Raw genomic sequence first — 27,978 nt, forward strand, 5'->3', positions numbered from 1 at the left:
GCAGCGGGACGCTAACGGGGCCAGCTGACAGAGAGCAGGCTAGCGTTTGACCCGTTAGCGCTAAACTCGAGCTAATTTGAATACATGATCGTTCTCGTAAGTGTGCGGAGTATTAATAAAGACGCTTGTAGATTGAATGCAGTCCAAACCAGTCCATTTGTCTTTTTACAGCTGCTATAACATTTCAAAACAAAGATAAGACGTTACAGGACAAAAACATCATGGATAGTAAATAGAAACTAGACAAATAAAATGAAATAAATATATATATAGACCCTTTAATTGTTTGTAGACATTCTGGGCTCAGCTGCAGGCAGGAAGCTAGATTCCCATCTATTTCCCATAGAAATAAAAAGGAGAAATGTCCTTAGTGGCTTCGTTCCATTGCCGAAATACGGACAGCACGCCGCCATCTGGGTCAGGCATATTATTAATGCCAGACAATGTAATGGGACTGGCATAATGACTGTGGGCATTTTTCTGATGAAACTCATTATAACAACAAGTATAATCATAAGGATTAAGGATTACTACTAATCAGTGTGATATTTTTGCAATATTCTTGCCACAAGTACATATATATTTGGTGTTTTTAGCTAAAAGGCCGTAATTGACCTGTAATTGACCTACACAAACAGCAGACGGGAGCCTTCACATCAACATGACTTAGGCTACATTTTGTTCACTCGATGGATCATGTCATATGTAAGTTAATCAATGTTTTATGTTTATAATTAATCCTATTTCCTAATGGGAAAATGTTGATTATCAGTAAACAAACCAGCGACACAAACGGCTGTTAACGTTTGGCCAAACGAAAGATAACCAAATCTGATTGTGACATATTACCAAAATAACAATATATACTATAAATCAGGGGTAGGCAACGTCAGGCCCGGGGGCCAAAACCGGCCCTCCATAATCAAACTCTGGCCCTCGAGATAATTTTGAGAAATACTATGCCCCAAATCATATTTCAAATGCCTGTTAAAGTGCTCTAGAAATGTTAAAAATACTGTAAATTCCTTAAAATGTCTTAGCAGAGCACCCTTTTAGGCTATAATCCTAAAAGAAGAATACTTGAATACTTGAATTAAGGCATTAAATCTAAAGAGTGAGTGGATTTGGTCTGGCCTTAAAGCAGATAAAACCTTGTTTGATTTCCAGTGGGATTTCTATTTGTTCAATTGGCATTGGTGTTTCTATCTGATCTTAGATTAGTTCAAACCGACTAAAATTTAACATAAAACAAAACCTTTATTTAAGCGATTTTAAGCTGGAAACATCTGAATCGTTAATAATTTCAGATGGTTGGTGGCTAATGCTAACGGCTATAGGGAAAATACATTGAGCAGGCTAATGGAATCTGAAAAGCATACCGGAGTAGCTTCTTTGCTAACTGTCCGCATGCGTAAGGAGCAAATGACGCTTCTCCTTTTTATTTCTATGTCTATTGCCATTGTAGCTGTTGTCATAGTATCGATAAACAAATGTCTAACTGGAAATATCAGATAAACCTTATTTTATCGCCTGAAATGTCATTCCTCTTGTTCTGGCACCTTAAGCCATTTTTTAGTTGAAGTTTTACACTTAGAATCGCTATAGTTTTAGATAAATCTTATTTCTCATGATCACTTCCTGCCTCCAGATGATGTCACTGATGATGTCAGCAGCGAAAGGGTCTACTGGAGGTGGATTTAGAAAAGAAAAGTCCCTTCAAAAAGAGAAATACAATATTACTGTAGTTTATGAGCATTATTGCAAATAATCTGTACATATTATTCACAAATTATAAACAAGTAAAAGGCACTTGGTGAAATACACACGCTCAAAAGTTTAGGCCTATTGTTATATTGGCTGGATTTAAAGCAGAACTCTGGAACTTGAGAGTAAAAAACAGGGCTGGAAACCGTTACGTTTTTTTCTTTTCTTTCCGATAACACAACTTTAACAACACCTGGTTTTTGATAACGATACCTGAACGATACTTTTTACTACCGATACTAAAATGTTTGTCATCTAACTAGAAAACAGAACAATAATGTGTAGAAGATTCAAGGTTCATCTCCAATAATTTTGGAAAAAATTGAGGCGGGAAAGTGGAGAGAAATGGTTGAAAAATAAAGGAATGATTGTGTGGGAAAAAATCGAATATAAAATGGGGGAAAAATACAGAAAATATTAGCAGTAAAAAATATGGCAAAAATTATGGGGGAAAAAACTGGGAAAATGTGAAAAACTTGGGGCAAGAATTGGAAAAAATGGGAAGAATGTGGCAAACATGAGGCAAAAATAAAAATAAAATAAAAAATAGGGGGAAAAAATGAAATAAAAAAGTCACTTCCTGTCATGCTGTCCCTGGACCAACAGCATCAAACCTGGATCTAATGATAGAAGATTTTGGTACCTTTCAATACTTTCGATACCAGTAATACCTGAACTTTTCTCCCCCTGATCGTTTCACAGTACCCAACCCTAGTAAAAAAAACAACTCTCGCAAGAATATTGTCAGGTTAGCGTCCAAACAACAACAACAAAAACAGAGCGGACTAAAGCAAGACGACACCCAGAGCACAACTGTAAGTAAAACTACAGAGTTCTGCTTTAAAATATGTGCCTTTTGGTTTTGTGTGCAGATCTTTTACAAATAGCTTATACATATTATTACAATGAATTGCAAGGGAGCATATCATGCATAATCCACTTTATTGAGCTTTTTTTTCTGACATCTTTCTCTTGTCTAGTTTTTGGTTATTTCGGCTCCATTTGATCAGTGAGATCAAATGGAGCAAAGTTCCAGACGGTCCTGCTTTTGAACAGATACAGGAGTGGACGGCTGAACAGGCAAGTGTCTCGCTTCATTCATGCAGTTTTGAGTAACGAGATTTACTTTGGTATTTTTTCTTCTACTCTTCCTTGTTGCATCATAGTAGGAACAGTTTTAAAGCCCATTATGCATCAACAGACACATTTTAGAACAGTTCCTGCTCAAAGTAGTTTATTGATGCCGGTATCTGTAAATAAAATGCACAAATAATTGCAGCTGACCCACTTTCAAACATGTCATTCCTATTGTCGCCTGCAGAGGGCTCTCCAGGCCAGTTCCAAATCCTGACCAACCCAGTTTCACACTCCTTACTGCCTTTTCTTTATATAGACATTATTTCAAATGTTAAAATGCTTTTAACCTCTTAAAGCAGTACTAAGGAACTCGTACCCCTAGAGGCCATAAGCGCCACTGCAGGTGTCGTAGCATGTTACGTTTTTTTACTCATTAATTGTCCGTGAGAGTAAATACTACGCTGACAGAAAAGACAAAGGGACAGAGGGATATTGTTCATCCAATTACACAATGGAGATACTTTTTTTCACTCAAACTCGGCTATAAATACTGTTTAAGTGGCGCTAGCCCGCAGTTAGCTTTGCCTGCTAGCCCGTTAGCTTCTTCATCGTGATTCTATTAGTATGTATTGCGTCTCCGCGTTGGAGCAGAGAAAGTTGCAATTGTGTTTTTTGGCCAGAGACACAACAGGGAGATGAAAGACCCCCCAATCATCCCTTTAACACTTGTATTACCCCCAGAGGGACGAAGAAAAGGATTTATTAAGGTAAACAAGTTACTTAGTTCTGCTTTAACACCCACCCTTTTCAAGAAGGTTTGGGCAAAGCCAAACTGGAAAAACTGTGCTCTGTTCAGGTTAAGCGTTAATTATGCATGATATGTCCACTTTAAACTTTACAGAAATACATGTGACTCTCCCTTCTTAGTTATAACCAATTTCCCTTTAATTTCCTTACATGTCGTATATATATCTGTGAACCAAACCGTTGTTAAAGTAGCGTTTTGTGGCGTTTTTGTGGCGTTTTGTGGCGTCAGATGCTCAGGCTGAGGCTGTGGACGGCGCTGGCCGGGATGTTGGAGTCGGTTTCGTCTCCGCTGACCCTGAAGACGACGCAGGACGAGGACGGGATGGTGGCGGAGGCGCTGAGGCTTTTCCCGAGCCAGCCCTGGACGCCGCGTTTGTACATCTTCACCGTCACCTGAGAACGTGAGCGAGAGAACGAAGAACTACTGTGAATACGCAATATTCATTTTCTTGACATTGTTGCAATATTTTACAAAAACATTTCTAAACAGTTTGTTCCAAGAAAGGCAGACAGGCAGAAAACATAAAATGTCTGTTATGAAGTATATTTGACCTTTTTTTAAAAATAAAAAAAATTATGTTTGACTAAATTCTGACTAAAACAAAAATATTCTGCCAATGTAATATTTTTTTAAATGAAATGAGATTTATTTTGTCACTTTTGAGCCCAATGAGATAGGGCTCATTTTAATCGTAATGGGCGGCACGGTAGCGCGGCGGTTAGCGCTCCTTCTGTGTAGAGTTTGCATGTTCTCTCCGTGTCGGCGTAGGTTTCCTCCGGGTACTCCGGTTTCCCCTACCACTAAAAACATGTACAATAGCCCATGATGAACGAGAGTGTTTGAGAGCGCACATGGGGGACGCCCAAGGCTACAATCCGGTGTGGCTTGTTTACATGCATGAGACCCATGTATGTTCATTAACATTTTTTTCTTATTTAAAAAAAACAAACCAATTATTGAAATAGTCGACAACTATTTTAGTAATCGATGAATCGTTTTCTAGTAAACACAGAGTCAAATAGAGTAAAAATGACATGACAATTATGTGTTTCTGATGAAAACCTACTTTGTTTTTAAAGTTCGGGTCTGTAGTGTTTTGTACATTTCATAAATATCTGTCTTTGTCTCGTCCAATCAGAAATAGAATCAGCACAAAGAGTCTCCTACAAACATTCACTTTAAGTTTACTCCATTAGCATGTCCTCAAGCGGCGCTGCTTTAGCTTCATGTAATAGAAACATTTGAAAAAATACTATTTCCGTGCGCCTTTCACAGCCAAGCGATTTACGGATTAATCGTAAAAATAATCGGTCGATTAATTGATTACCAAAATAATCGTGAGTTGCAGCCCTACTTTAAAGCCAGGGTGTCTTTTTACCACCACATCTTACATGTGTTACATCTTACACATTTGTCCTTATTTCAAGTAATTTTCTGCCAATGGGGTAAGAAAATTGGTCTTGTCTCATTGGCAATTTTACTTTCGTATTTAAAGGGGGCCTATTATGCAAAATCGACTTTTTCAAGCTTTACATCATGTTATTAAGTCATTCCCTCATTAAAACCATGCCTGAAGTGTTGCCTTGGCACATTCACGTATTTTCGAGTAATCTGTAGAAACTCTGATGGCAGCCATTTTAGGGATAAAACGCCTGATTCCTTCAGGAAACGCCCTCGACCTCCAGGATACGCCTCCGACCTTTCGTCACCAGCCGAGTAACCAACCACTGCCCCTCAGCAGAACCCCCTCCCTGCAGTGTCTAGCCCTAAGATGTAAACAGAGTCATCATGGATGATTAGCTTCATGTGTTGTGAACCGGAGCCACAGCAGACTTTTACAAAGACACACATCAGTGTTTCTGTTACCGAAACACCCAGGATTAAAATCGGTGACAAGAACGCTTATTTCAGTGTCTGGTTCTGCGCTGGGCCTTGATGATGCACAGAGCCTCCGGAGAAAGCTAATGCTAAGCTAAACCTCGAGTCATCACGTGAAAACGAGAGATATGCACACATAAAGTCAATAAAACCACCACACACATAAAGAACCGTTTAACAATGATCACACACGGAGCCAGGCTTGTTGATTTGGAAGTTTATTGCTCACATTTCATCTACAATGGGTCATAGCCGAGTGGTTTTCTCCCGGAGCTAACAAGCTAGCCGCGACAAGCTAACGGGAAAATTCACTGAATACAAGCATATTATGCATTGAAAACGTCACTAAAACAGGCAACTGCTTGAAGCAGCCTTTATGATGATCACACACGGAGCCTGGCTTGTTGATTGTGTAGTTTATTGCTCACATTTCATCTACAGTGAGTCGTAGCCGAGTGGTTTCTCTCGGAGCTAAGGCACTATTAGCCGCGACAAGCTAACAACCTTCACCTTCACAACATTCATTGAAAACAGGCAGCATATTATGCACAAATAACGTCAATAAAGCCGGCAACTACTCGAAGCAGCCTTTACGATGATCACACAATGAGCCTGGCTTTACACATTTGTGGTTTATTACAGACTTTTCATCAACAATGAGCTGTAGTCGATTATAACAAGCTAACGGGGTAACCTCGAAAAACCATTGTCCACTTGCACAGATAATGTCCGTCTTTGAATCGTATGGGCTCCTGCAGATCCTGGTGTCGTCCATGGGGGTATAGTTAGAGATCCATAGGGCATGGCAGATGCAAAGAGATAGCCTCCAAACAGCAGTTATTTTTCAGGCAAGAGCCCCTTCCAAGCGTCCGGTGTGGAAGGTTCGTCTCCAAATAATATCCTGTGTGGCCATTGTTCACAAAGTGATAAACAGTAGGTCCTTTCCAACAATAAAAATTAAAATGCACCGATCGTAGTTTCAATACTTGAGACAACGAGCGGAGTGTTGTTGTGATGCCACAGACAGCGTGTGGAGGGGGCGTGTCGGAAAGGGTCAGAGGTTTTTAAAGAGACAGAGGCCTATTTCAAGCCATTTGCTACCGCCATTTTGAAAGAGCAATTTTATACAAGGCAGTTATTCTAATTTACTGCATTGACAGACCAACAGAAGGTTTGGTCATCATTGTAGTGTCCTATAGACTGGTGCTATGTGGCTGAAAAAAGCATAATACCCCCTCTTTAAAGCGAGATTTACCGTAGAACCGTCGTGAAACATGCATATCATTCATTTTGAACAATCTGGATATGCAGGAGGGATTGTGAGAGGTATCCCAGCTTTAAGTTAAACTAAACTTATTGTATTGGAATCTCAATTAGCTTCTCAAATCAAGGTCAAATGTAACTTTTTGTTGTGGAGGAAGACGGACGTGGATGAAAGATGGCAGCCTTTAATATAACATTAACAGGTGGAATAGTTCATTTTGAGTTTTGATCCAAATCCACTTAAAATACCCCTTAATAATTCTTTTTTTTTTTACCATTTCGAAGCCGTCATACATTGGAGTTTGAGATACTGTGGGCTTCATGTACCACCGGCCTCCTCACACAAAAGCTAGATTTAGATGCTTTTGTCGGTCTGTTACCTGAAAAAACATCTCGCTTTTCCCCCCTCGCGTTTGTTCCAATAACATAATATCCCCATTGCTTCTCGCGGCTCCATTTACTTCCACTTTAGCATTAGCCAATTTTTCAATTTCTCCTTTTTTCCCCTGCCTTTCTTTCACGCATTTCATGATTTTTTTTGTCCTCGCTGCAGCACCTGGGCTTTTTAGTTAATGCCGGCGAATTTGTTTCTTGTCCATTTCGCGGGTCATTGTTGTAAAGAGGCTGTTTTTTTTTTTTCCCCCCGTGAGGCCACATCAAAAGGCAGATAAGCATTAGCGGAAAAAAACACCCCCGGCTTTTTGCGAGCGCCATTGTGAGCCGGCGTTTTTAATGGCGGCGCCCCGTTAGCGCCCGGGCGCGAGGAGGCCGCCACTTGAGGAGAACCCAATTACGCGGCGACAAAAGGCAAGAGAAAGGCAGATTTTGCAGCATCTTTTGAAGAATGTGTTTTACTTATTATGCTTATAGACGAAGGGAGAAGTGGAAAATGTGGTGTCTTGTTAAAATGAAAGCAACACGGATAAGGGGACGAATAATAGACACTTCAGAGACAGAAGGGCAGCTAATCTAGGAGGAATCATGGTTGAAATTAAATGCATTGACAATAAAAGTTTATGATAGAACAGCAATCAAATCTATTTCACTGCATCAAAGGCGACGTTTATTTATCTGCTTATTTCAGTGGTTCCTTTCTCCCATGCTCCTGCGCTTCATCGGGAGCCGGGTCGCGGAGGCAGAAGTCTGAGCAGAAAGGCGTCCGAAACCGATACTTAAAGGGATATTTCAGGATTCTTGACATAGGGCCTCATTTCCTAGTTATCCAGAGTGATATTTTTTTTGTAATTCATGCAGTTCTTATGTTTGAAGAGTTTCGTGGCGCTAGGCTAGTGCTAGGCTAGTGCATGTCTATGGTATCAGCTAGCCTGCATTAAAAACAGTCTGACCCGCTCCACAGAGCACCTGTGGCAAATCACTTATAACACCAGACTAACCATAGAAATGTCTGTGTCTATAGAATAATTTTAACCCTTTAGCATTTAAAAGACCTTATATTTGAGCAGCATCAGCTTCGTGGTTGTATAAGCTACGCAGCGGCGTGAGTGGAGCGGAGTGATCTGCTAGAAAATAGTCCCTCAAAATGTGATCATTCATGTGATGCAATGTCAGTTATATTCCAAAAATGATTCTATGGACACAGACATTTATATGGTTAGTCTGGTGTTATAAGTGATTTGCCTCAGGTGCTCTGTGGAGCAGGTCACACTGTTTTTAATGCAGGCTAGCTGATACCATAGGAATGTGCTAGCCTTGCACTAGCCTCGCTCCACGAAACTCTTCAAATATAAGAACTGCATGAATTACAAAAAAGAATATCTCCAGAAATCAGCAACACTCTGGATAACTAGGAAATGAGGCCCTATGTCAAAAATCCTGAAATATCCCTTTAAAGCCCTTTCTGCTCCTGCTTTAGACGGGCCGGGGGGAAAGAAATGAGAATAATGACCAATAAGCTGCACCGGTCGGAGCTGGATTGGAACGACCTCTTAATCCAAACTTTGTGTGAAGTTCTAAAATGTCCCTCATACATTACATCGTGTCCCTCACCTCCCTCTTACTTTTTCAATCACTTCCAAACTGAACGCAGCGCATCAAGTGCATCTTCAACGATACGATCTCATGAAAAATCCCATTAAACGTGATAGGGAGATAATCGCTCGACTAAATTACCCTTTCTTTGCGAGGCAGACGACTCGAGTTTCGTGATTGCGACACCGCTCTCCAAAAGAAAAGGAGAATTGACGGTGGTTTTTCCGCGAGGGTTTGTGCAAACGGCAAAGCCAACCGTTCGATTCAAACAAACAGAGGCTTTGTTCCTTATCGCACGTCCATCACGAGCTCGTTCACAAAGGCCCGGGTTGTTAATCATCTCTGTGAGAGTTTGGCGTGGGACGGTTCAATTATAAAGAACAGACACTCCTCGCGTCCTGAGCACCGTTAATAAAGTCATGGAGACGTTTCCCGATAGATTTGATTAAACTTGGCCGGCTGCATTTTCGTGGAGAGACTCTCGGAGATACGAGTTCTGCGTTAAAATGGCCGCTGAGGGCTCTTCACTTTGTTTTGTTAATTCAGACCGGACCGGGTTCACTGTGCTTAACACCCAAAGGCTAATAGAGTCCCGCCGCATTTGAATACACGGCTACAAGAGGCTATAAATATGCATCGGGGCCAAATTCATCGGAATTTATTTGCGAGCAGCGGATGCAGTCGTTAGGGCGGATACTTAAAACTTATGTTACTAATTCATACAGAAAGATAATGGTTTTCAGGGCCCACACACCCAGGAATGGGCAACTTCTGAGCAAAAGTATGTGTACAATTCCAGCACCCGTCGGGGGGGCTTCAAGGGAAAAAGGAACCTCTGCTTTAGAGCTGTGGATTTGGAATCAGGACCCATTCACCCTGGGGTGACAAGCTGTAACGTTTTTCCCAAAAAAATGTTGTTGCAATTATGATAAAAACAAGTCAATGACAGTAATTTTAACAGTAGAGATTCTTTACTTTTTCTGTGCATTAACGCAGTACTAAGTAATGTGTTTACCTTAATAAATCCTTTTCGTGGTCCCTGTGGGGGTGATACAAGTGTTAATCCCCCTGGTGTCTCTGGTCAGAAAACCATGTTTGCAACTTGACGGCCACAGGACCGGCCACTCACTCACTCACTACTTTCACCCAGGCTTCCTGGTGTTTCCCAAACAGAAGTAATAATGTTGTAAACAGGTTAAATCCTAGATCAGGAGTGCCCAAAGTGGGGCCCGCCGAAACAATTCTGTTGGCCCGCCAGAGAGTGACCTACTTTTGCGCTGCGTGTGGTTAAAACTCTTCCATTCATTCTCAATGGTAAATATGGATGCAGTGCACTTTTTGACCACTAGCGTCAAATTGGGAGCTCTGTTTCACTCCTTTTGGAAACACTCTTGTGGTGTCTTGGTATTTATTAATCAGAGTGTTGTAGCATCAACTTTCAGTTTTCCAACTTTTGTTGCAAAGGTTGTTGACATTAACAACAGTATATGTTAAAAACTGACTTATAAAAGATTTGATGCTGAACTGACACTTTCAAAATAATCTAATGTGGCATTTTCATTGAGTGAACGAATGAGCTAAAGTTACTGTAGGTGCTGTAGATGCAGGTGTTTTTTTTTTTTACATTTTGCACTAAATTGCTACAATTGTTGATTTTGTTCTACTAAAACTAGGCTTTTGCCATAGTTACCATTTGTTTTAATATAGCGTGTTATTTACATAGATAGAATCAAATGCAAATGTAATTTGCAGTTATATGTGTTTCGTGCTTGATATCGTGTTTGGCGACTCACAGGCACAAAGAGACAGAGACAAAAAGTTTGGGCACCCCGGCTGTAGAAGCTACTGAAGAGTAATATCCATTAATTGTTATATATTTGGTATGGAATTCAAAATAAAGGCTCAGACCTGTAGAAGGTATTGAAGATTATCCATACATTGCCATATTTGAAATGTACACAAACATATTTCTTTATATAAATTTCAAAATAAAGGTCCAAATCAAAAAAATAAAGGTTGTAGTAAGTTGCTAGTTGGATAATTGGTAACTGGTTTAAATGTTGTGTCATTACATTGAAAACTGGAGTGCCCAAAGTGGGGCCCGAGTCCCACATTTGGCCCGCCTGAATATTTAGTTTCAGCTGTTTTAGACCAATATTGCATTTTCTAACCAACAGATGAAGAGATTACTACAAAATAACTGCAAAAACCATAATTCCTGCTCTTTTGTGCCAGTTGGAATCACATTTAATGCTTGTTAATGACATTGAAGGTCTGTGCCCTCCTCACACTCACACCAGGTCCAGCAGAACCGCTTTACTCCACAGTAATGACTTATTCAGCGGGTTCATTATCGCTGTAAAAAGGTCTAAATGCGTCTGGTTCACTCACTTTTATTCTCCTCAATTAAACACAATGGCTTTTAGAACTATAATTAACCGTCCCTCTCGATCTCCATTATTAATGAGGTTAATCAGATCTGGGACTGGACGAGTAAAAGCCGAGCTAAAAGGGGAAAACTGCCAAATGTGAAAGGTCATGTTTCTCTTTCAGACCCATCTCTAGTCCCCCCCCCCTTGGACCCCCCTCCCCCCCGTGTGTCGTCCACTTCATAAACGCCGATCTGCGCCATCTGTTTCACTTCGCCCCTGAATCCCCCATAAACTGGTTAGCACGTCGCTAACCGGATTTGGCGTCCGCTTCATGGGGTTAGCCGCGGTGCTGCCCCGGGGGCCGAGCCGACTTAAAACATGTCGGGACGATGTAATCGGGCGGAGATCGTAAAGAGCTCCCGGGGGCGACCAGACGACCAGAGCCCATTGACAAGAAAAATATTACATTCACGGGTTTTAAGGCTCTTGTGGAAAATGCGGTTATGGAGACGAGGAGAGTGGTTTCCAGAGTGGAGGCCGGGGCCGGGCTGGAAGATTTGGGGGGGAATCTCATTTGTGATTCTGAAAACGAGCGATTTACCTTTGATGATAATAATGCACTGATCAAAGGTTTAAGAGCATGTTGAAAGATGGCAGAAACAAGCACAGTTTGCCTCGTTGGATCAAGAACTTCCATATACGACAAGAAATAAGAGTTCTGTTAAAGGGATATTTCAGGAATTTTGACATAGGGCTTCATTTCCTAGTTATCCAGAGTGTTGCTGATTGTAATTCATGCAGTTCTTATATTTGAAGAGTTTCGTGGCGCTAGGCTAATTTAAGGCTAGCGCATTTCTATGGTATCAGCTAGCCTGCATTATTATACGGCTCTTCACAACGTAAGTAGAAGCTCCAATGATTTGAATGGGATTTCCCAACGTTCTACCGGTCATTATTTTCTGATAAAGGACCTCTGAAAAAAATAATGACGCTGCCAATGGCAACGGAGTTCGTGCTTTCATATCACTCCGCGCGTACGTAGTAGCGACACTATCTGTCCCCGTCACTGAGAGAGAAGTCGGGGAATCGCTCGTGAAGTTAGCGTGAGTCTGACTTTCAACTTACCCAGAGATTCACCACCATTCCTCCAACTGCACCTTCAACTAAGTAGCTATAGGCTAGCTACTAGCCTTGCTGCTTCTAGCCTAGCCAAACGTTGCAGAGCAACGCGCAAACTTTTGGGAACTATTTGTTGTGGAAGTCATTAAATAAACCTTTCGGCCTTCATAAAAGTGTACGAAGTTTATGTTGTGTATGTTCAGTTGGCAAATGGCCGTATAATAAGCGGGATAATGTATAGAACGCTGGTCATTATTGGGAAAATAAGTACCTTCAGGGCGAAACAAGACCAGTTCGCCCTGTCTGTGCTTATTTTCCCGATAATGACCAGCGTTCTATACATTATCGCTGCATTAAAAACAGTCTAAACCGCTCCACAAAGCACCTGAAGCAAATCCCTTATAACACCAGACTAACCATATAAATGTCTGTGTCCATAGAATAATTTTAACCATTTTGCATTTAAAATTATATTTGAGCAGCATCAGCTTCGTGGTTGTATAAGCTACGCAGCGGCGGAGTGATCTGCTAGAAAATAGTCCCTCAAAATGCGATCATTCATGTGGTGCAAAGTCAGTTATATTCCAAACATGATTCTATGGACACAGACATTTATATGGTTAGTCTGGTGTTATAAGTGATTTGCCTCAGGTGCTCTGTGGAGCGGGTCACACAGTTTTTAATGCAGGCTAGCTGATACCATAGACATGCACTAGCCTTGCACTAACCTAGCGCTACGTAACTCTTCAAACATAAGAACTGCATGAATTACAAAAAAAAATATCTCCAGAAATCAGCAACACTCTGGATAACTAGGAAATGAGGCCCTATGTCAAAAATCCTGAAATATCCCTTTAACCGAGCACATTGTCTCCAGATCGTCCCGATCGCATTTTCACCACTTTTTTTTTTCTTCTTGCTCTTTTGTTTTTCTTTTATGTGGGTTTTTTGGTCACTATTTTATTGCGTTTTTGTCACATTTTTTGCCACATTTTTGTTGAGTTTTTTATCGCTTTTTTGTGGCTTTTTTGTGGCTTTATTGTCACTTTTTCACATTTTATTTGTTGCCTTTTCTTTCTTTCAGTATTCACGGCTCAAATACAACCTTTTAAACAAATCTCAGCACTGGGAAAATGCATCTGTTTAGGGACCGTCAACAAATTACTGACACATCACATAAATATAAGTCACACTCGGAAACCATTTAGCGCCGCTTTTGTCCAAATGTAGGCTGCATTCCTCGCCATTTGTCTCTCCTTGTTTAGAAACTGTGCTGTGAATTCCCCGACAGGAGAAAAAGGCAGCGCTCACCCGGGGTTTTGTCCCGGCGTCTGTAGAGATCTGCTTTTATGAATGATGTGCTGAGTTTTGGAGGCTAAAAGGTGAATGGAGATCCCGAGGCGTGTGTTGTCAGACAGAGGGAAGCTGAAACTCAAACCTGGATGGCATTTGGAGAAACAGAAAGAGGCTCTGATACTGAGACCGGAGCACTGTGTTTGACACCGGTTCACGCCCCGAGGCTTCTCTCCCGCTCGCTCAAACAAACCTAACGCTTTCTTACGAGACAGATCACAAAAGGAGATCAAATCACAAAGCTGCTGTCTGCGATTCTCATCAGAGTTTGCATGAATGGCACAAAACCCAACTCCGAGGCAGTTTTTCATAAAGGAACAACATGAAAAGCTTGCAAATTGTTTCCTTCGAGTGCTATGCTTTCCCCAACTACTAAAACATGTACAATAGGGTCCCCTCTAGAGCCAGGGATGCCTTGAAAAAAAGATTCTAAACCTCAGTGGGGATTTTCTTCTTCTTCTTCTTCTTCTAGTTCAGTAGTTTGTATTTCAGTCTTATCTCAAAGGTAGAAGATGTTTCGTTTGCTATAGTGAGTCGGAGATTTACAACAAACATGGCGGCTCTCCCTGGTCTTTCCCACCCTTATTCATTCACAAATATTGACATGTTTGATCTCCACGTGTAGCACGAATGGCGACAGAGATGGCGCTGTAATCCAAATATGGTCATTTCTTTTTCAGGAGACAGCAGCGGCTAAAGACGGGAGAATTATACACAGGGCGCATGTGCAGACGTTACTGAACTTCAAGGCCCGTTTTCTCCAAACGAGGTTTTCCTTACACTGATGCAACAACATCTCCACTTTGGTAGCTCCTTCAGACTCCAAACTTTACAGTGTTGGACTTATTTGTATTACGCTTTTCACAGGGGATTTCTTCTTCATTCACTCCCCACACGGTGGTGGTAAGCTATCTTTGTAGCTTCAGTTTCTCCTGGAGTAGACTGACAGAAGCGCGACTCCACTTCACGCACACACATCATTCATCCCTATTGTCCCTGTCGTCCCTATTATGACGATTTTTGCAGAGCGATTGTTTTAATATCTAATTTCTAGCCTGATTTAATGAGTTTGAACTTCAATATACGCTTATAAAAAGGCTCATTCAAAACTAAACTGTAAAATTCCCCTCTGAAATCAACGCTCTTTTAATGTATTCTTTCTTCTTTTATTTCAAGAATATTTTCTTGGCTGGGACTTTTTAAAAATTATTATTAATTACGATGAATAAATGACATGATTTTGTGCGATTAAAAATATCATTATTATTAATATTTCACATGCCACGGCTCATGCTTTTGTCTGACATAAAAAACAAACGGCGCTGTGTGATGATGTCATCAGGCCGCACCGCTCAGTTTGCTTGTGCAGGTGTGAGGGCTGGCCAGCAGGGGGCAGGTGTGAAACAGAGACCTCTCCTTCAATCGAGGCAAACATGAAATCATTTGTACTTTTATGTCTGTTCAGAAAATATTCAACATAGTTTTTTGATCAATAAATAAAATAAAGATAGACCTTTTTTTAAGCCAACAAATGATCGTGATTATTTTATTTTTTTAAATAAATGATGCTTAAATGCGATTAGTTACGATAAATTAATTATAAAGGCCATAAGTCCCACCATTAGAATAAACACATATGGAATTATGTTTTAAACAACAGAAAAAGTGAAGTTGCTTTGATTACTGCTTTGCACCTTTGACATTTTCTCACTGAGCTTCACGATGCCATTTCAGGGACAAGGACTTTATGAAGCTCATGAAGAAAATGCCCAGAGTTTAAAATGCAAAACATATTTCACCCATATTTGTTTCCTACATAATCCCATGTGTTCATTCATAGATTAACGTCTTCAGTGAGAATCACACAATGTAAATACTGTTGAAAATAAAGAAGAGCCGATACATAAAAAGTCTTTGGACTGTTTATCAACGAAATAAAACCATACATTTAAACCTGGCTTGAGCCATCATTATCTGCATATTATAAGACGCGATCCACATTTAACAAATCTCATGTTTGCTGACCTTCTCAAATGCCTGCGTGCCTCCCCTTGTTATAACCTCACTCAATCATCAGAACAGACACTTAAGGGATTAATACAGCAGTTCTTCTTGTCAAAGGTATTACTTTCCATCTAAACTTCCAAAAACAACCTTCTCCTGTTGAAGTTCACGACCTCACGCTGACTCTGGAGATGAACTTTAATTCACCTCTCGTGCTCTGCAAAAACGCATCGCCGCAGTTTTGATCCGATTTAGCTCCAGTTTAGCCTTGTTTCGGTGCCGATTTTACGCCTTAGTGGATTATTTTGACACAATGTGATGAAAAAACAAACTGCTTAAGCTTTTGTGTCGGGACAGTTCATCAAAATATCGCAACAACGTCCTGTTTTTTTTTTTTTTGCAGTGAACTCCAATAAGGCGGCATGTCTAGACCGCACGCATTAGCTTTGAAGAGACGCCAGACACGGCTTCCTTCCTTCTCGAATCGCTTTTGACGAAATTAAGTATTAACTGAGCCGCTGTGGTTCCAGGGTTCACGCCGCTGTCAAAGGAGTGCATGCCCCGTTCACGTCCACGTCAAAGGCAGGTTCGTATCGTTCCGAAGTTTTAGCAGAGGCACAAACAGGGCTGGACTGGCAGAAAAACTCGGCCCGGGACTATGGGGTCAAGACCAGCCCTCTAAAAAAAACTGTCATATTCAGAGCAATAGTCGAGGCCATTAGCAATACAATAAACTCTTGAACTAAAACAGTATAAGCTACAAAAAAGGACAAAAGCTGCAGGTTGTTTCTGCTGAATTCAAGCTAACGCCTCAGACCACTCACCACTTCAATCTTATTGTTTACAACTTGATGCAATATTTGTAAATTTACTAAACAATCTTAAAATGGACGTTCCGTTAATGAGGTTCCTCTCAACCAAATGATCACACTGTAGGTTTAGGTAATGGTTAAACTTAGGGAGGTGTGGAGTGAGAATAGAAGTCCAGAAAAGGAAAAAAAACATAAATCCTTTCAATGGAAACCTGAGGCTGTTTCGTGCACAGACAACGAGGGGCAGGAGGGCGAGTCACCTGACCACTCCCATCATGCACTTCTTTGCAGACGTTTGTCTAAAATGTATAAAAATAAAGGCCTGAGGTTCTGTGGGTCCTGGAGGGTGGTACAATATAGTATTCTCATGTGATGTGAGGGGAATGAGAAATGTTATATCCGAGAGGCCGCTCATATATGTGTTTCCAGTGACATCACGCATAGTTCCGGCGGCCATTTTGAATACCGTAGTAGAATTATGCAGTACTACAACATGTAACAATATCTCTACTCAGGATGAAAATGAAAGACAACTGACTGACAGTGACATTTTTATGTACTCGTAATCATTACTCAAGATAACAGTAAAAACACGGCCCTAGAAACGCACATTTATGTGATGTAACTAGGAAATGTAGCACAGAAGTAGCAGCTCTGTCTGTGGAGCTACAGCAGGATTTACTAAAGATCTGCTTCACTCTGAAGACTACATTAAAAGAGGGAACAGAAAACCTTTCTCTGTGATTTTTACCGTTTGTCATGTCAACAGAGTCTCAATCTGAGTCAGTGTTTAAAGAGGGGGTATTATGCTTTTTTCAATCACATAGCACCAGTCTATATCACACGACAATGATGACCAAACCTTCTGTTGGTCTGTAAATGCAGTAAATTAGAATAACTGCCTTGTATAAAATGTCTCTCTCAAAATGGCTGTAGGGAATGTCTTGAAATAGGCCTCTGTCTCTTTAAGAACCTCTGAGCCTTTCAGACACGCCCCCTCCACACGCTGTCTGTGGCATCAGTGGGGAGGGGGTTCTGCTGAGGAGCAGTGGTTGGTTACTCGGCTGGTGACGAAAGCTCGGAGGCGTCTCCAGGAGGTGGGGGCATTCCTAGGAGGACTCAGGCAAACCTATCCCTAAAATGGCCGCCATCAGAGTTTTTACAGATTACTCAAAAATACGTGAATGTGCCAAGGCAACACTTCAGCCATGTTTTTAATGAGGGAATGACATAATAACATGATGTAAAGCTTGAAAAAGTCGATTTTGCATAATTTTGCCCCCCCCTTTAAGCAGCTCAAGATGTTAGCATGCTACCGGTTAGCAACTATCAATAAACTGTCAATGGCTTCAACACGATAAACACATGTGTGGCATCTATGAACACTGAGGAAGTACTACAGTAACAGCTCTGACCTCTGTCACATGTCCAAGACTAGATGTTTGGTGTTTAGGGCTTTCTCTTGTAGAGGTCAGAGCTGAGTTGCTAACCGGTAACATGCTAACGTCTTGAGCCGTTTAAACACTGACTCCCTGGTGTCTTCAGATAAACATGTTCTCTGGGCCGTGTTTTCTTCTCGAGCAATAATTATCAGTACATAAAAATGCCACTGTCAGTTATATCCTGAGTAGACATATTGTTACATGTTGCAGTACTGCCTAATTCTACTTTGGTATCTAAAATGGCCGCCATAACAACAAAAGTCACATGACTGAAAGGCATGTATGGGCTACGAGATTATCTGGGAACCATTACTCAAGAAAGCGCCAACAGAGGGGTATTAAAAGATACGTCAAGTGGACGATTTGTGTAACTGCATTCAAATAATATGTACGTCAATAGAACTTGCAGTTTAATGTGGCCCAGTGTATACAGATTTACATTTAAACCATCCATCCATCCATTTTTCTTCCGCTTTATCCGGGGCCGGTTTATCCAGGGCTGGTACATTTAAACCTGACTCATTATTTTAAATATAGGCAGTTTTGGCCATTTTTACTCATAAAGTGCCTTTTTTTTATATGAAAACATGAAATGACAGAAAACTTGCAATACATTTTTGTCTCATATTAATGTCAGTAATTCACAGCAAAAGTTTCAAATGGATTTCTCTACATTTGTATCTTTTCCCGTATTCACCTGCAGCGTCTCGCCTTAAGGAGATGTGATGTTAAGGAAATGAGGGTAAATAAAAAACCACAACAATCCTAACACACAAACCGGGTCTTCCTGAACAACCGACGAGTCAAATTAAACCAATTCACTCCCTGTAATTAACCGTGAGAAGTGGCCGGAGCTCGGAGGGACAGTCATTTACATGGAAATTATCTGCGCAGAGAATGGAGAGGGTCTGAAGAGCGGCGTCTGGCTCTGGAGGTGCTTTAAAAATCAGAGAAAAAGTAACAAAAAAAAAGGCTTGGGATTTCAAGCTCAGCCGTGACTCACTACTGCCATCTGCTGGTCACTCGCAAAGCTGGACAGGATTTTATGTTTTGTGCACATTTCAAACACGTCCCGGAGCTTTGACGTCTGAGAGGAAACTGGAATATGAACTGTTAAAGTAATGCAATGATCACTCACGCTTGGCCATGTTTGTAGAGCTCTAAACTACAGGGTCAGCAGGTTTTGGGGACATTTAGTTCTATATCTTCAGTGTCAGAAGAAAGGCTAAGTGATATTGTGGCTGCTTTGCTGCTTTTTTGGATGTGTTTTAGGTGAGGCCGTCCAAACTAGGGCCGGACATGGATTATTGGGGTTCAATACCGATATGAAGGGATTGGCCGATAGCCGATATATAGGCCAATATTTTAAGTAATTCAACTGAATGTTATTCTTCTTTAGTATGACTTTATTTTGCACTACCTTGATACATCATACCTTACTAAATGAAGTACAATGTAAAGAGCTTTGACACAATCTGTAATAACTTGTACCTATGGGTTAGATACACAATGAAATACCTTGTATTAGTACTTTGTAGGTACATAATGTAATAAGACATGAGACCCTGAGGGTTAAGGTTAGAGTTATGTCTTATTACATTATGTACCTCCATCCATCCATCCATTTTCTTCCGCTTTATCCGGGGCCGGGTCGCGGGGGCAGCAGTCTCAGCAGAGATGCCCAAACTTCCCGATCCACACACACCTCCTCCAGCTGTTCTGACCCCGAGGCGACACCAGGCCAGCTCGGAGACATAGTCCCACCAGCGTGTCCTGGGTCTTCCACGAGGCCTTGTCCCACTAGGACATGCCTGGAACACCTCCCGCGGGAGGCGACCAGGAGGCATCCGGAACAGATGCCCGAGCCACCTCAGCTGCTCCTTTCGACATGAAGGAGCAGCGACTCTACTCCGAGCTCCTCCCGGGTAACTGAGCTCCTCACCCGGTCTCGGAGGGTGCGCCCAGCCACCCTGCGAAGGAAACTCATTTCGGCCGCTTGTATTCGCGATCTTGTCCTTTCGGTCATGACGCAAATCTCATGACCATAGGTGAGGGTGGGAACGTAGATCGATCGATAAATCGAGAGCTACATTATGTACCTACAAACTACAAATACATATTATTCCATTGTGTATCTAACCCATAGGTACAAGTTATTACACATTGTTACAAAGCTCATTACATTGTACTAAATTTAGTCCGGTATCTTGTATCAAGGGTAATGTAAAATAAAGTGTTACCTTTTCTTTTCATCTGTCAAATAGCCTATCGTTAAACATGTATTATTATAAATAGGAAAAGGATTCAATGATAGAAACATTTCAAATAGAGGCAGACCGATGACATTTCTGGCCAATATTTTTTGCCAAATTGTTAAAAATGTCTCCTGTGTCTCCTCTGTATTCTGTGCATGAAGCTTCTAAACGTGTCAGTGTTGAACTGTGACAGCAGGGGGCGCCGTATGTTCCTGTTTAGTCGGTGCTTCAGAGGGAGCTTGTTTGAAAGACAATAATCAGTAGATTCCAAAACAACAACGACACAAATCTTGTATGGTTCCGAAATTATAAGCAAAAGTCTCGTAAAATAATAACGTAAAATACATAAAATAGGTGAACAAACTTGGGACTGATTTTCCCTGCGATGTTTCTTGTGGGAGGGTTCATTTTAAAGCTCCGGGAAAAATGACTGATTCCGGAGATAACGGCCGATAGCTGATATTGAAAATACCCAAATATCGGCCCGATATATCGGTCTAGCCCTTGTCTAGACACACGATTATTGCTTTGCACTTACAAAACACTAAAAACACAATATTTTGGTTGAATTTCTAAAACTGATTTTCTATTTCTGGCACTTTTTTTGTTGCTCTTTTGTGGCTTTTTTTCATTGCTTTTTTTGTCGTGTTTTCATCACGTTTTTGTAGCTTTTTTTTGTTGCGTTTTCATCCTTGTTTTCGTCGCGATTTGGGCAAAGCCAAAGTGGAGACAATGTGCTCGGTTATGGTGGGGGTTCAGAGTTTAATACAGTATCTCTGCAACCCCTGGACCTGCCCACATGGAACCGAAACTGTCACAAAGTCCAGAGTCTTCTCTCTCAGCACATACGTATGAACCAAGGTCACATGACTCTCTCATAAAGGCGTCGAACAGATAAAGGACTTTCAGCTACAAGATGAAAGTGGCAGGTCAGAGATCAGATCAGGGAAACATTTGGACATTTCCTTCCAAAATAGTGTCTCTACCATTGAGTTGTATTTTCTGTTTTGCTTTTAAAACTACATTCAGAGACCTTTAGCCCTGGTGTTTTTGTAGTAAAACTTAAAATAATATCTGTGCCTAGAAATGACAATTAGGACACAAGACGTAGTGCTCCAAAACGCCAGCAGAGGGCACAAACCTGAGTACAAAGTAAAACAAAATGACTGACAGTGACCTGAAAAGGCCTGTTTGTGTCCGAGGATGTGTCATTAAAGGGGCGGTACCTGCGGCGTGTGTCCGAGGATGTGTCATGTGTCATTAAAGGGGCGGTACCTGCGGCGTGTGTCCGAGCAGCGCCCACAGCGAGTCCGCGGACAGCGTCTTGTTTTGGCCGAACTCGATGGTGTCGGTTTCCGTCCTGTTCACAGCGATGAAGGGACAGTCCCGGAAGTCTCCTCGGAGCTGCTGCCCGCTCCGCAGCTTCAGGACGTCCCAGGTCCCCATCCGGGCCAGCACCTCCCGCGCCCCGCCCAGCTGAGAGTACGACAGGCGGCCTGACGGGACAGAAACACCAGGATATGAGGATATATTATATATAGTCTACATTTAAAAATATATGGCAAAGGTGGTTAGTTTATGGGGACAATTTTCTTTCTTTTTTTTTAACTTATTATTTCAGTCATTCCTCGGCTGTTTCTAAAGAAAATAAAAAGTGTAAAGAAGTTGAGGGACAGCTCTGTCTCTTTCTCTTTATCATGGTTGGAGTCACCGCTCTGCTGCAGAGACACAGAGAAAAAGACCACACAGCCGCTCGGGTCCAAATCCTCTGGTCTGGGTTTTACTTTGACATTAAAACGTTAATGTAAAAGTTGTTAAAGGTCCTATATCATGCAAAATCGACTTTTTGGAGCTTTTAGCCATGTTGTTATGCTATTTCCTTATATTACACCCCCAGAGTGGTTTCTGGCTTCATTCACGCAGTTCTCAGCAATCCTCCTGAATCCTGCTCTCTGAGCAGCTGCTCCGCCCTCTGCTGGTGAACAAGTGAGTTGTGACACTTTTTTGACGTCATAGTGTCAAACAGGAAGAGCCGACGTCTGTAATGTAATACCCTACGGCCTGATTTTAATTTATTATTTCTGTTGTAAGAAAGAAAGAAAAAACAAAAAAAGTGCCTGAGGCGTCCGCGCTGCCCCTGCAGAGAAAACAAACTCACCCCCTGAGTGTCTAAAAAGACGTCATGTTTGCACTGTAAGCTGTGAAGAAGGAGCTCTTTCTAACCTACTCTGGACACGCCTGTTCTTTGTTCTTACCTAACGAAGATGTCACGGAGAAAAGTGTGTTTGGCTACGAGGACTTTTTTCAACCTTCCTAAAGAAGAGGCCACTCGCCAGAAGTTGGAATTTCTCTCCAGGATTCGGCAACTTTCACCAAAACAGTGTTTTTCTGTGACTGTCTCTGATGGATGTTTGTGAACCTTCTCAAAGTGGATTCACTTTTATAACCAGCGCGAGTCCCATAATGTAAACACCCAATGGACCAGAGCGGTGAGTTTATCAAAACACGTGTTAGCGTGTGTGTTAGCGCGTGTGTTAGCGCGTGTGTGTTAGCCATTTATGAAGCTGTGTTGCAGATGTCAACCCCTTGTAACTGCATTGTGAAGTAACTTCACTTATTGTAATATTTATATTTCTTTTACTGCTAATGTTGCATGGGCGGATTGGCTCAGAGAGAGGGGGCGGAGTTAACTGAATCAAAGCGTTGTGTCTTCTGGGTTAGCAAAATACCCCCAGAAAATTATTGTATTTCTCACAAAGTGCTCCATAGTGGTGGAGGTACAATATATCACATAAATGCCTGTACTTTACTTTGGTATGACTAAAATAACATGACACGGATCCATTAAGGGACAAAACTAGCCAAAAATCTCTAAACTGACTGATCCCTGTCGTACCGGAGATCCAGGCCGGGGTGAGTGCGTCTGAGATCCAGCCCACGTAGCCCTCCCTGAAGGAGCAGAGGAAGTCCTGGACCTGGCGATGGGACACGAACTCGGGACGGTCCTGGAGAGAAGCGTCCAGCTCGCAGTCCGGAGACAGGAAGAGCACCCGCGGGAAGAGCAGCCGGTCGCTGACGGAGACGCCGCTGCGCTTCAGGTGAGCGAGCAGCTGGAGCGACTTCGCCTGTGTGGAGGTCATGGAGCATTTTAAAATCAGACTAAACTGGTGCTGATATTAGATCCATAATGTCTAACACTCCTATCAGGTGATCTGTGAATGGGGGCGACTGACCTGACCCACTCTGGGCCTGTCCCACATGGAGACAGCTGTGTTTAGGCACCTGCTCCTCCCCCTCTGTCCCCGTTCCAACACAATGACACCCTCCCACAATAAACCCCCCACAAGCCGACCCCATTTCAAACACCCTTTCACAATAAGAGCTCACACTTCAATGAATGGATTGGTACCTTGACGGTTTTCAGCGGGTCGTCCGTCTGCTCGATCTTGGTGTTTGTGAAGTTCTCCTCTTCCTCTTTGAGCTGGATCTGAAAGCTCTTGTTTTGGAGCGAGACCTTCCCCCTCCAGGTTTTGACGTCGATGCAGAAGATCCCATGACCTGAGAGAAGAGGCGAGAAAAGAAATAAAAACAGAAAGGGCACAGTTGCATTGAAATGGGCAACAGTGGCTAACATGGCAAGAGGAGTCATCTTATAATTTTCATTTTCATCATCATGCCGTCCTTATCCCTTATCCTTATTACTATGATTGAAATCGTGATCTAGACTGGACTGGTGGCACAGCAGTGGTCCCTCCCCCAAGTTTTACCTCCTACAGACTGTACCAGACTGGAATAATTTCTGGTTCTGTGGGTAGCAGTGGGTGTGGGGGCACGTGCTGGTGTTTTGATCGTGGAGTTTTTTCATCTTCAATCTTTAATCCTGGTGGTACCAACCATATATTCAGGAGCTGGACAGTGTTTCACTCACAGTGGGAGAAATAGTTTGCATTTTGCCCTGCAAGCACTTAAAGAGGGGGTATTCTGCTTTTTTCAATCACATAGCACCAGTCTATATCTCACTACAATGATGACCAAACCTTCTGTTGGTCTGTAAATGCAGTAAATTAGAATAACCGCCTTGTATAAAATGTCTCTCTCAAAATGGCTGTAGTGAATGTCTTGAAATAGGCCTCTGTCTCTTTAAGAACCTCTGAGCCTTTCCGACACGCCCCCCTCCACACGCTGTCTGTGGCATCAGTGGGGAGGGGGTTCTGCTGAGGAGCAGTGGTTGGTTACTCGGCTGGGGACGAAAGCTCGGAGGCGTCTCCAGGAGGTGGGGGCGTTCCTAGGAGGACTCAGGCAAACCTATCCCTAAAATGGCCGCCATCAGAGTTTTTACAGATTACTCAAAAATACACACTTCAGGCATGTTTTTAATGAGGGAATGACATAATAACATGATGTAAAGCTTGAAAAAGTCGATTTTGCATAATAACCCCCCTTTAATAAGGCTATGTCCACACGAAGACAACACGCTTATTTATATATAATATATAAGCTTGGAGGTCAGTAAAAGTGTGCGTCCACATGGGTCGACTCAGGTCTGTGAAAACGGTGCAATTCATCTTCCAGGCCTGTGTGAGGCGCTGTGACGCTAACACAGATAATAGCAAAGATGCGCAGTAAACTTATGTGGAATGTAATCAGTGAAAATGAAAGAGAGGATTTAGGATCTACAGAAGAGACGAGGAGGAGAGTTTATTCTTCAGACGTAGCGGGACTAAAGCAGAAAAACCTGTCAGTGACTTTTACTGTCAGTCCAAAAACACAGACTGACTCGTGTTTTTTCTACTTGTCACCTGTGGCTTGTGGACTGCAGTGGAGCAAACAGGAGCGGAGTCAAACCCTCATAGATCCATGACGAAAACTCATTTTAAGGTCAGTAGATTATGGATCACGGCACCACGTAAACAGCGTTTTCAGATCTTTCCACTCTGGGACCTAGTTTTGAAAATGTTCCTTTACAGACCCCCAAAACGCTGGGCTCATATGGACGATACACTGGATTAATACATGGACAAGGCCTTAATAAGATGCACCAGGCTCCACGTGATATTAAAGTAAAGGAAAGGAGAGTGAAGCGGGAGCAGTGAGAGCTCATCGTAGCTGCTTGTCCTCAAGACGACCCTTCTTTTACCTGAAGCGACGTCCTCAAGCCACCGGCAAAAACACCGGCACACCACATTTATATGGTTAGTCTGGTGTTATAAGGGATTTGCCTCAGGTGCACTGTGGAGCGGGTCAGACTGTTTTTAATGTAGGCTAGCTGATACCATAGAACTACACTAGCCTTACACTAGCCTAGCACCACGAAACTCTTCAAATACAAGAACTACATGAATTACAAACAAAAATATCTCCAGAAATCAGCAACACTCTGGATAACTAGGAAATGAGGCCCTATGTCAACACAATTGAGAATCTTTGGGATGTGCTGGAGACGGCTTTGCGCAGTGTTCACACTCTCCCATCATCAAAACAACCTCTTGGAGAAAAATGGATGAAACACTGGATCTTTTGACATTGCAGAAACTGATTGAATCAACGCCACAGCGAATGTGCTATTACTGTTGGTGAGTCTCGCCTGACAAGTACTTCCTACATTCCTCCTAAGCTCCGCCCCTGCCACACCGACCTGTGAGCAGGACTATGTTGATGTCGTCTTTGCCGTTTTGCTGTGGCTCCGGGACTCGCAGATTACAGAACACATCCTCCTTCCTTAGGCCGGTCACTTTCCTGCAGCAAACACAAGCCGGACATAAACACAAAGCCCGTATTTCCAGTTTTACATGTGAGAAACTGGGTGAGCGGGACCAAAATGGCCGCCGCTGTCGAACACGCACCTGAGCCGCTGCAAAAACTCCGGCAGCGTCTCCGTTTGCTGTTGTCGGTTTAGATTCGAGGGAGAACTTTCTGACGCCTTGAGGCCGAGGGGAAGCTGAGTGAACAGGCTCCCGAACTGCAACATCGACGTCATCATCGAGAATAAAACTTTAAAGCAGACAAGAAGAAGAAGGAAGTATTTAGGTCGTATTAGTGACAGAAAAGCTCATTATTCCACTTGCAGGTCGTCGAAACTAGTTGCTTTAAAGGCGATTGCTGCCCATCAAGTAAAAAGTACACATTTGAGGTACTTTTACTTTACTTGAGTACCTTTCTTGATGACTACTTTATACTCTTACTTCATTAGATCTCATAGCAGGTATCTACACTTTCCTCTCCAGATGTTTGATTCGGAGTTAAAGTAAAAGTACTGTTTTGTGAACAGAGATTTACACACATATTTTCACAGTTATGTCTTTTGGTCCAGCTCTGGTTTAGTCCTGGTTTAGACCCATTTTAGTCCTGGATTAGCCCTGGTAGAACCATTGTTTAGCCGTTTAGTCTAGTCCTGGTTTTTGCCCTGGTTTAGTCCTGGTTTAGTCCTGGTTTAGTCTTGGTTTAGACCCACTTTAGACCTAGTGTAGCCCTGGTTTAGACCCATTTTAGTCCTGGATTAGACCGAGTTTAGTCCCGGTTTAGCCCTGGTAGAACCATTGTTTAGTCGTTTAGTCTTTGTTTAGACCCACTTTAGTCCAATTTTATCAATAGTTTAGCCCTGGTAGAGTCCTGGTTTAGTCTTTGTTTAGTCTTGGTTTTTGCCCTGGTTTAGTCCTGGTTTAGTCTTGGTTTAGACCTAGTATAGCCCTGGGTTTGCCCTAGTTTAGACCCACTTAAATCCTAGTTTAACCCTTGCTTAATCTTGGTTTAGTCCTGGTTTAGTCTTTGTTTAGTCTTGGTTTTCGCCCTGGTTTAGTCCTGGTTTAGTCCTGGTTTAGTCCTGGTTTAGTCTTGGTTTAGACCTAGTATAGCCCTGAGTTTGCTCTGGTTTAGACCCATTTAAATCCTAGTTTAACCCTAGTTAAATCTTGGTTTAGACCTGGGTTAGTCCTGGTTTAGACCCATTTTAAACCCGGTTTAGTCCTGGTTTAGACTTGGTTTAGACCTAGTATAGCCCTGGGTTTGCCCTGGTTTAGACCCATTTAAATCCTAGTTTAACCCTATCTTAATCGTGGTGTAGTCCTGGTTTAGTCCTGGTTTAGACCCATTTTAGCAATGGTTTAGCCATGGTAGAGTTGGGTTAAGATTTGTTTAGTCTTGGTTTTCGCCCTGGTTTAGACTTGGTTTAGACCCACTTTAGACCTAGAATATCCCTGGGTTTGCCCTGGTTTAGACCCATTTAAATCCTAGTTTAACCCTAGTTTAATCTTGGTTTAAAAACAGTGTTGTCAAACACTTTTTCAAGTAACTTTGCAAGTATACTTTTTTTCTCCTTTTACTCGAGTACACTTTTAATCGTTTAGCTTTCCCTTAAGTAAATGTGTTCCTGTATCTGTACTTTTGAGTAGTACTTCCTCCCCCACTAAAAGTTTCCAGTATTTCCTCAGATTTGGACAAAATAGCGCGCTGTCCCTTTAAGACCTTTGATTTCATCCATAGCCTAAATCCCATAAATCGCTCGCCGTTCGACTCGTTTCCAAACGCCAGCTAAGCGCGCGCACAGACTCCACTTTCCTGTAGTTTATGGGTTTGTTGACATGACCACAGCCGCAGCAGCGAGAACAAAGAAAGGAAAGAGCACAAACTGTACCTACGGGGCTTCAAACCGCTCCGAATCCGTCGCGTTTCGCCTTTATCTCATCATTCGCGGCTCGATGCGGTTGCGCTTGTTTGTGTGGTCAGTGCGTACGCGCGTGGAGACGTAACTTTATCCAGGAACGCGCTTTCTCAATCTCTCCCTCTCCTCTCTCTTCTCTCTCTCTCTCTCTCGCGCGCTGCAGCAGCTCGTTCCTAGAAGACGAA

General features: G+C 42.2%; 1 protein-coding gene across 2 annotated transcripts; it reads right to left on the reverse strand.

The window, feature by feature from the left end:
- Positions 1-3,716: 3,716 nt before the first annotated feature.
- LOC306978615 (uncharacterized protein) lies at positions 3,717-27,928 on the reverse strand. 2 transcript variants are annotated; one of them, XM_079577263.1, is made up of 7 exons: positions 27,771-27,928; positions 25,980-26,127; positions 25,772-25,872; positions 23,546-23,694; positions 23,033-23,261; positions 21,412-21,632; positions 3,717-4,041 (listed from the first exon to the last, which is right to left on the reverse strand). In XM_079577263.1, the coding sequence occupies exons 2-7, from the start codon at positions 26,114-26,116 to the stop codon at positions 3,874-3,876; spliced, it is 1,005 nt and encodes a 334-aa protein (XP_079433389.1). In that variant the 5' UTR covers positions 26,117-26,127; positions 27,771-27,928; the 3' UTR covers positions 3,717-3,873. The 2 variants fall into 2 exon arrangements, with proteins under 2 accessions (XP_079433389.1, XP_079433388.1); XM_079577262.1 differs by having other exon boundaries at positions 27,767-27,928.
- Positions 27,929-27,978: the final 50 nt, after the last annotated feature.

This window comes from Gobius niger, assembly GCF_951799975.1.
Source record: "Gobius niger genome assembly, chromosome: 19".
Taxonomy (NCBI): Eukaryota; Metazoa; Chordata; class Actinopteri; order Gobiiformes; family Gobiidae; genus Gobius; species Gobius niger.